This window comes from Camellia sinensis, chromosome 5 (genome assembly GCF_055761805.1).
Source record: "Camellia sinensis isolate YWXY chromosome 5, ASM5576180v1, whole genome shotgun sequence".
NCBI classification, from domain to species: Eukaryota; Viridiplantae; Streptophyta; class Magnoliopsida; order Ericales; family Theaceae; genus Camellia; species Camellia sinensis.
Genome location: NC_138965.1, coordinates 208,068,218 through 208,078,019, shown reverse-complemented (window position 1 = coordinate 208,078,019; position 9,802 = coordinate 208,068,218). Strand labels below are relative to the sequence as shown.

The 9,802-nt window shown below is 35.6% G+C and overlaps 1 protein-coding gene across 6 annotated transcripts; it reads right to left on the bottom strand.

The window, feature by feature from the left end:
* Window positions 1-1,126: 1,126 nt before the first annotated feature.
* Window positions 1,127-9,411, bottom strand: LOC114276595 (uncharacterized). Of its 6 annotated transcripts, XR_014330956.1 has the most exons (8): window positions 8,096-8,224; window positions 7,883-7,961; window positions 6,932-7,036; window positions 6,395-6,635; window positions 5,528-5,710; window positions 4,613-4,655; window positions 4,448-4,483; window positions 1,819-1,990 (listed from the first exon to the last, which is right to left on the bottom strand). XR_014330956.1 is itself a non-coding variant. In XM_082871358.1 (6 exons), the coding sequence occupies exons 2-5, from the start codon at window positions 7,006-7,008 to the stop codon at window positions 4,641-4,643; spliced, it is 516 nt and encodes a 171-aa protein (XP_082727484.1). In that variant the 5' UTR covers window positions 7,009-7,036; window positions 7,883-8,176; the 3' UTR covers window positions 4,234-4,483; window positions 4,613-4,640. The 6 variants fall into 6 exon arrangements, 4 of the variants coding, with proteins under 4 accessions (XP_082727484.1, XP_028074176.1, XP_028074179.1 ...); XR_014330955.1 differs by lacking the exon at window positions 1,819-1,990 and adding an exon at window positions 1,127-1,471 and having other exon boundaries at window positions 7,883-8,176; XM_082871358.1 differs by lacking the exon at window positions 1,819-1,990 and having other exon boundaries at window positions 4,234-4,483; window positions 7,883-8,176.
* Window positions 9,412-9,802: the final 391 nt, after the last annotated feature.

Sequence of the window (9,802 nt, the reverse complement as noted above, 5' to 3'; positions counted from 1 at the left end):
ATGTTCTTTGTGGAGAATTGGTGGTATATATATATTATTATTTTTTTTAGTAGAATTTTCTGAGTGTTACATAATGAAAGTGAATTGTGGAGTGTGGTCGTAGACTATGGTGAGCCACCTACAGGCTTTTCATCATCATGTGAATTGTGGAGAGAGTGAGAGTCTTCTTGTGGTCTATGGCGAGCCACCTACAAGCTTTCCTCATCATGTGAATTGTGGAGAGACCGAGAGTCTTCTTGTGGCCCGAGACTATGGTAAACTACGTACAAGCTTTCCTCATCCTTTGGCCGAAGTAGGCAGTCCCAGAGCGACTAGAATGTGGTCTTTGGGTATTAATGAGAGATGACCAAATCACAATACAAGATCTTGTGTACCAAATTATTGTTTTCATGTTCTCAACATATTTTCAACCACACGATCACTCCTCAAGATTCTTGTATTTTGAAACTTCTACCATATTATATGACTAGCATATATCCGCGCTTGAAAGCACAATGTAATATTATATGACTAGCGTATATCCGTGCTTGAAAGCACAATGTAAATAATGTTGGGATTAGAATATAATTGTGATTCTAATACTATTTAATAGATTATCAATTATCAATTATTAATTTAATATAATTGTAGTCCCAACCCTTCTTGTCTTAAAAATAAAATGGCAAGAAAATTATGCCTTCCATCTGAAAATCCTTGTTTCTATACCAAGAAAATGGCATAGGCAAATAACCATTGTTGAGCTTTGGTGACCCACCATAAAACAAACTCAAAAACATTTATCTAAGTTCATAAAAGCTGTGGAAGTTTCCAATCAAATGACGGGATTTAAAATTAAACTTTATAAGAACATAGGCGAGTTTTCAAATGAAATTCAATTAACGCCCAAATAGTTTTATTTTAGTTTAATTACGTGTTTATGCGATCTTTAAGTTGCTGTTATGTTATTTCATTTACAGTCAACAATAAAGCAAAAAATTTTGCGAGCAAGTAAAGAACAAAGTTTTCTAACAATCAAAGCAAATACAAACTCAATGTTTGAACTTTCAAGGAAAGAGAAAAAAAGAAGCTTGAAAACAAAAACCTATTTAGTAAATTTTTGACAAATTTTCTACAGACTTAAAAGGTTAGAAATAAAACGCCCACTGTTTAATTGAGATTGAGATGGGCTCAACTCCAAAATACATTATTATTAACTCCAAAATTGGACATATCTCTATAAAGTTACATGTTAAATAGAAGGCTGACTATTGCAAAAGGGAAGCACTGTGTGCTGTACATGAAATCTTAAAAATAATACAAAATATTATCAACCAACAAATCCAAACAACAAATCCTTCAAGATTCAGAATTCAAACAATAAATCCAAACAACATAATTAACCAACAACAACGATCAAGAGCAGAGAAAGGGAAATTGAATAGACAATGTAAAATATCTCTATTTTGGTGTTGAACGATGGGTCTTGAAGCCACTGTTGGAAAATTAAAAAAATTAAAAAAAAATTAAGTTGTTGACATAGAATGGCAAAGTTAAAGGAGTCTCAAGAAGGTCTATTAGTGTGTCCCCAATCTGGGAGTTTTTTGTATTATATATAGGACAATCAGTAGTGATGGGTCATCACTCATGTCTATCTATGTTGGGATGTTGGGATAATAAACCCCAATGACAACATTTTGAGATTAATGTTGGGATGACAATTGCTATAAAATTGATGCAGGGATTACTCCCAAGATTAATCCCAATATCTCCAAACATTTTGTCCCAAGATTAAAGTTGGGATGACAGTGTATACCTGTAATAAAATTGGACAGGAGAAGATTGGACAGAAGAAGATTAATCCCAGGATTATTTCTCCTTTATTTTGTACTTTTTTTAAGAAGCCATCAAATACATTAACTAAGACAATTTTAAAAATGAAATTGTTGCCCTAAAAATTGGCCAAAGTTAAAGGGATTTGAAAGTCGTTCAATAGCCATTCTAATATCGATACCTGAAATTAAAAAAAATAAACATTAAATTTGAAAAATAATAATAAAGTTAGATTATATGGATTAAAGTAAAAATGTCTAATGTTCAGTATTTTCAAATCAACATCACATAGTATGTAATAAACTTTCTAACTGCTCAAAAGCATCTATCATTTATCAAACATCACTTGCCATCACACACAGTTCAACTCGCTTTCTTCACATATTTCCTTAACTAGTTTTACTACATTTATTATGTACTTGACAAAAAATGAAAACACTTGTTTTCCTTTACTAACTAAACCAGGTAAGAAGAACAATGAGACAACAAAAACTCTACACCACGATTTTGTTGTCCTCATATTCCAAGAGGTTAAAAAAGAGAAGACAGAAATAGAGAGGAAAACAGAACCTACAACTTTAGTTTGCTCTTAAATAAAATGTAAATTTATAAATCCTGAAAAATCAATTTAAAAGACAATTAGACATCAATTTTTATTTTGACAATGGGGGATTCCAAAACTAAGCACAAAGTTATTTCCAAAGGTGCTGTTTGGTAACACTTACATTTTCAGTTTTCTGTTTATATTTACAAAAAATTAAAAAACTCAAATAAAAACTTATTTGGTAAAATTTTTGATTTATAAATCAGTGGTCTCAGTTTATAAATTTGGCCAAAAAATGAAAACATAAAAAATGTGTTTTCGTTTTGAGTTTTTATTTTTTTTTATTTTTTATTTTTTTTATTTTTTTTTTTCACCAAACACTAGCCACCACCTGCCACTATTTCCACTACCGTCTTCCACCACCACCACCCACCCACCCCTCACCACCACCTGCCACCACCATTCACCACCACCCACCCACTCGCCATCACTACCCACCCTTCGCCACCATTACCACCACCGCCACCAGCCACCCACCACCTACCTGCCATCCACCCGTCACAACCCACCACCCGCCACCTACTTGCCACCACCACTCACCACCCACCTGCCACCACCATCCACCACTTGCCACCACCAGCCACCCACCACCACCAGCCACTTGCCACCCACTCGCCACTACCACCCACGACAACCACCACCACCACCACCACCACTCACTCGCCACCTACCTGCCACCACTACCCACCACCCACCACCCACTCGCTACCACCAACCACCCGCCACCGTCACCCACCACCACCCGCCATCTGCCACCTACCTGCCGCCACCACCTACCACCCGCCACCGTCACCCACTCACCCACCACCTACCTCCCACCACCCACCACCACCCACCATCTGTCACCCACCTGCCACCATCACCCACTACCCGCCACCAACACTACTACCACTCACTCGCTACCACCTACCACTTGCCACCGTCACCCACCCACCCACCATCACCACTCACCCGCCATCCGCTACCCACCTGCCACCACCACCCACCACCGCCACCCACTCGCTGCCACCCACTCGCTACCACCCACCACCAGCCACTGCCACCCACCTGCCACCATCACCCGCCATCACCACCACCACCCGCCACCACTACCCACAACCCCCCGCCACCACCACCACCACCCACTCGCTACCACCCACTACCTGTCACCGTCACCGGCCCACCCACCACCACCAGCTACCCACCACCCACCGTCAGCACTTTCCACCACCGTCTTCCGCCGCCACTTGCCACCACTTGTCATTTCTCACTCTTTTTTATATTTTCAAATTTTTTAAAACATTTTGTCAATTACCAAACGCGTTTGTAGTTTATGTTTTTCTAAAAATAAACAAAAATCAGTTTATAAAATTTTTATAAATATAAACTGAAAACGTAAACGTTACCAAACACACCCAAAGTAACTCAAAATTTATCAACGTATATTGTCTTAAGAAAGACATTTTGTTACCTAAGATTAGTCTGTGTGTTCACCAAAAAAAAAAAAAAAGAAGAGATTTATCTATGTTTATCTTCCTTTTTCTTTTCTTTTTTCAAAATTTTCAATCCTCATTGTGCACATTTTCTTTTTGGTTTAAATTTTCAACACACACTCCCAACAATCCCCAAAATATGTAATAGCCAAGCCAACACTTTCTTATGGGAGGAAAAGAAATCTAGTGTACAGTGCATAGGTCATACTAATCCATTCAAGTTCATTCCACTACTTTAACATTCACCAAAACCACTAACAGAAAAGCTACAAAGACTACTACAACACCCTTTACTAAGCTCCATAAGAAAAAAAGAAAGATTAAGAAAAATAATCTAGTGGAAAAAGCAAATAAAAGCAAAAAGTTTGAGTAATACTATTTTTTTCTTAATCATGGTTTACTGCTCATTAGTCCCATTTTGCCTATCTTTTATGCAAATGGAAAGGGAGCTTTGTTTAAAACATAACTAAAAAAGTAACAAACCAAACAATTTAACTTTTATCAAAATTATATAAGTAATGAAATAGATGTAATAAAGAAAAATTGTGTGAGAGAGTTGTACCTTTGATTATATTGAGAACCTAGAAATTGATGACCACTAGCAAAAAAACACAACACAATATGAAAATAGCAGAAAATAACAAACTAAAATTTGGGAGAAAACTAATGATTAGAGGGAGAAAGGAAATGACATTTATCAAAACTTTAATGAAAAAAATTTGAATACCTTTCATTATAGAAACTGATGAACCGCGTCAAAAATTCATGAACTGCAGCAAGAGGGAAATCAGATATTAGAAATTGATTTATAGAAATATAGCAATCAAAACAAAAGAAATAAAACAATTAATCAAAGTACCATAATGTTTGTACAGGATCATTTTCTACAGGATCATTTTCAGATAACTTTATTTTTTTAACACAAATAAAATAAAATAAATACAGAAGTGAATAGTTGAAAACAAACATTAAGGGTTGAAAGTGAAATCACCTTCTTCTTCACTTATGAGGTACCATTATGCATAATCATCTAATTAAAAGTATAAAGCAGGTTTAAACAGCTTCAAGTATAAAGTAAGTATGGAGTTTCGAGTTATGTGTTTGGTTATGAGTTTACTAAATTAGCTTATCAGAAATGATATTTCATCTTCAAGTAAAATGGAAAAAACTAATCCTTTAATTTACTAGAATAAGTAATTAAATTGGCTTTGACACAAACACATAGCTATCATACTCCTATCCTACATGCATATCAAAAAAATAATAAGTCGATAAACTTTGTAATAAACTAATTTGAAAGAATAAAAAATAAATAAATGACCAAAAGAATAAATATTGAATGTAGCCCTCATATGTTCAACTTGCAGAACAGATTGATCGCATCTCTATCATTCAATTTTACTAACATAACAATGATAATCACCAAACAAAGAAAAGAAAATATGGACTCATTTGAAAGGTAATCACTTCAAATAAACAGAGAAGCAAATCTATTACATTATATTGAGCCAATAGCTCACTTTCGACTGACAGGCAGTTTTTATGTCAAAGTTTGTTCTGACTGCTTTAAGTTGTTGACAGTTGCAAAAGTATAGAGTTTGATATATAGATAAAATTGTCGAGAGTGAGCAATAGCACCGACCTTATCCTGCAACCACTGCATACAGAGAGCACCAAGCTTATCATCAAAAAATCCCACACCCAACTGACTTGCCAATAAAGGTATGTACTCTATTATTGCAAGTCGAACCCTCCAATGCCTATCCTTAGCAAGTTCAACTATAGCCGGCAATAGAGATTGTGACAAAAGATCAATTCCAATAACCTGCAATAATAGCTACTTATCAATATGATTGGAAATAAATATGCATGTATTCAGTCTACAAGTGCATTGTAGAAGAGCATGTAAATATGACAGAAGACATGAACACCTAAACATTTAAAGGCATACATAAGCATGAGTGAGAGATGCATAGGACAGTATGGACAATCATGAGTAAATTGTAAAGATCTGGCAAAGCATAATTAGGACCAATCTCTATTGTTATTATTATTTTTAAAAAGGCCAAAATAATATACAAAAGTAAATTATCCTGATGAGGTGAAATCAGCCATGCATGAAATACACAACAAATATGAATAGTGATTCTCCTCATCTTTGTTGCATAACACACAACAACTATGAAGGCCTATTTGGAAACATTATTGTTTGTTGCCCCTATATATCATGTTTGGATTGAAAGGAACTCTAGAATTTTTTGGAGGAATGAATAGGCATGATTGTAACCTATGGTAATTTCTCTTAAGGTTCTGTTTGTCTTTATTGCTTTGATTAGTTGGTTTCTACTCGTGTTCTTGTCTTGATTGCTTTTTAGGTTCTTTGATACTGTTGTTTCTTTCTTTTAAGGTTCTGTTTGTCTTTATTGCTTTGATTAGTCCCCATTATATAGATAAACATTATCGAATCAAAGCCTAGGTTCAATTTGAAAAATTAGTCCCCATTGCTCACCTGAAAAATCAAAGGCCAAATATCAGTCTCATTCCCAATTAAAAAACACCCTTGCACAATGGTTCCATTCGTCAATATTGAAGCGGGTTTGGGGCTGCCACTGTTGATGACGATTGGGATGGCGGACGGAGGGAGGAAGGGAGGGAAGAAGAGAGGAGATGAAGAGAGTAATAGGGGGTTTGGGGTTCGGTCGCCGGCAAGGGTTGGGCTCCGACAGGGAAGCACCGGACAGACACTTAGTCTGATTTCAAAACAAAATACAAGTTAGTTAATTCCAAGTAAACTAAAACTATAAGTTTGATTGCATAGAAACCTGACAGACACTTAGTCTCAACGGAATCTTTGAGAAAGAGAGGTTCGTTTTTACAAATCTTAAACATTGAGATCCAAGAGTCAACTCAAGATTTCCTAGCAAACAAACCAAAACACAAAATAAAATCAAGTAATAAATTATCAATTAAAATAAAAATAAATATAAAAAAAAATTAACAAAATAAGTGAAACTTAATTCTAAACTAAAACTATAAGTTTGATTACAAAGAAATATGATAGAGAAACTCAGTCTTAATGGCGACTTCGAGAAAGAGAGGTCCGGTTTTACTAATCTCAAGCATTGAGATCCAAAAATCATCTCAAGATTTCCTGGCAGGCAAACAAATCAAAAGATAAAGTAAAATCAAGCAATCAAGCAATAAATAATATATTTTCCAAAAGAAAACCAATCCATTTAAAAAAAACAAAATAGAATGCTGTGAGATATTCCAGCTCTGCAATAAATAATTAGAGAGAGAAAGAATTTAATTATTTGAAGTCAGATTGTTAACAAATCTAGTATTATAACCATGAATTATTTTCCATTACCATATAAATGTTAATCACTTTCTGTTATTTTACTATTCCATGATTCAATCCCAGGTCTTGTGTAGCCTCCAACAACCATTTATCCCCCCAAATAGAATGCTTATAATTATTTACAGTGTACAATTAAAATATGGGAAACTCGATAGCATTTTTGACAATTTTACCATTTAGCTTATGTTATAACCATGTTCGTTATCAGCTGTAACTTGACAAAATGCAGCATGATGTCTTTTTCTACACACACAAAAATATAGAGAGAGAATGTATTGACATGGTTGTTATCCCAAGCTCTATATATTCTACTCACATTATGATGGTTGCTCATTTTATTAGGCAATGGCAATGCCAAATGAGAGAAAAACAACAAACAAAATACTTCTAGTTTTATTTAACTGAGAGTAAATTGACATATTAGCTTATGGACTTCACAGTTCATCATTAGCTAGTTGGTGAGGGTGACTTATCTCAGAAACGAAAGTCTAGGCAACAACACATTGTCCAACTTATCTATTTAACCGTTGGATCTAAAGTTTGGAATGATCTCAGCCAAACTAACAAAATGTAAGAGATATGGTATGCATATTGCAAAGCATCCAATATATGGGAAGTGTCTGTCGAATATCATACCACAATAAAAATCAATGGTGATGCTTCACCTTGGCACACAGTTCCAAAGGCCTGCAGTTGAAAAATAGCAAGGAAGTGTCTGTTGGAAGAGAATAGGGTTCAGTTTCGTGTCAGTAACAAATAAAAGATTGGATAAATAAATAATTTCTATTTTAGAATTTAAATAAAGCTTCTTTTTTTTATTTAAAAAAAAAAGTTCAAAATTAAAGGTACCTTGAACATTACATTGTCAACAGTTAAAAAGTACTTAGATGAAACCAATTCAAAACTCTAACTTCAAATGAAACTTTTCCCAAACCAATTCCATCAAGACCTTCTTAAGCTGAGGACAAATTTCACCAACTAAAACCAAAATAGAGCAAACAATACACACTAAAACAAAGTTAAACTACATTTTTCAGATTATTACAAATAAAAAGAATGAAAAGGACAACTTAAAAAACTTTAAAAGGGCCAAATTTATTCAATACCACAATATATTCACATCACACCTTGAAAACAACTAAAATAACCCTGAAATTTTCATGTTTCTTTGATTGAACATAAATTAATTTTCGATTTAACAGAGGGGGATAGAATCACCAGAAAACAACTGAGGTTCTACTGGATTTCAAAAATTCAAAATAGTAGAAGGAGCACCTGAGGGAGGGGGAGGGGGGGAAACACAACAGAATGGTGTGCATGTGCTGTGAGCTGGAGAAAAACAGATATTGCAATTCTCTTGCAGAAACATTGTCTCCAAAATTATTTAGGAAAACATTTGCACCCATGGAGAGAGAGAGAGAGAGAGAGAGAGAGAGAGGGAGAGAGAGACTTACCTTTGAGGAGAGTGGGTTCTTCAGAAAGAAAAGCGTCAAGATCAGGCTTAAAAGGGGGTACTTGTTGGTGCAATGCAAACTGAAACTGATGGAAATCAAAGAGTTGAAAAACAGCACTCATGCATCCAGACCCAGATGCTGTGTCTCTCTCTCCTCCTCCTAATCACACCAATCAAACCCAAATCACACTGATTTGACGATTCACATGCGGCAGATCTATCAGTTTGGGCACAGGAGGGGGACGGTGCAATGAAGAACGATGAAGGCGGAGGAGGAGCAAGAAAGGAGGCGGCGATCTTCTTTGAGGATGAAGCAGTCGTGAGAAACACGGGTGATGAAGGATTGGACGAAACCAATGCCGAAAAAACCGAGGAGGTAGATGAAGGAAGCGATGAGGGAGGCGATGGCAGCGAGTTCGGAGAGAGTGACGATGTGGAGAGGGGTGGAGGATCGGATCTAATCGCGCTAACGATGGAGGAGGTAGTAAGCCATAGAGAAGAAAAGTGTAAAGAAAATGCCGTTGGGAGGAGGAGGCGGATGAGAGAGAATGTGTAGAGCATATATGTTTAGCTTAGACGTGGGAGAGAGAGCAAAGAGTTGTTTGGACGGGAGATCCATTGATCTGAACCATTGATATAAACTTGGATTAATCTTAGCCATTGGATTAAAATGTATCTCACATACATTTTATACATTTTCAAAAACCTTCCCCCCTTATTATATAGATTGAGAATGCATTAAATACAAAAAAAATATATAAATTTTGGACACATAGGACCCTTGACCCTTCTTAAAAACCATGGCACTACCTAACTATATTCTACCTCTGCTTTTTCCGTTTTTATTTATATATTTGGTCTGTTTCCTTTTCCATTCCTCACATTTACATGTTCCTATCACTAAATTGAGCATTTTAGTTATTTGGTCTGCCTAACATGTTCCTGCCATGGCACTTCTATTAAAATTGAACATTTTAATTAGTAACAAGTCGCCATGTTCATATTCTGTTTATATATGCCAAAAAACTTTTCATCCAAGATTTGGAATTGATACCCCTCAGTTACTTGATAGGAGGGCATACTGGAGTACCCTGGCAATGCAA

Coding starts and splice junctions, on each gene's coding strand:
- LOC114276595 (XM_028218375.2), bottom strand. CDS start 7,008: ATGCTTGAGATTAGTAAAACCGGACCTCTCTTTCTCGAAGTCGCCATT. Junction 6,636..6,931: donor TTTCTCTATCATATTTCTTT/GTAATCAAACTT, acceptor TTTTGAAATCAG/ACTAAGTGTCTGTCCGGTGC. Junction 5,711..6,394: donor TTTGGCCTTTGATTTTTCAG/GTGAGCAATGGG, acceptor CTATTATTGCAG/GTTATTGGAATTGATCTTTT.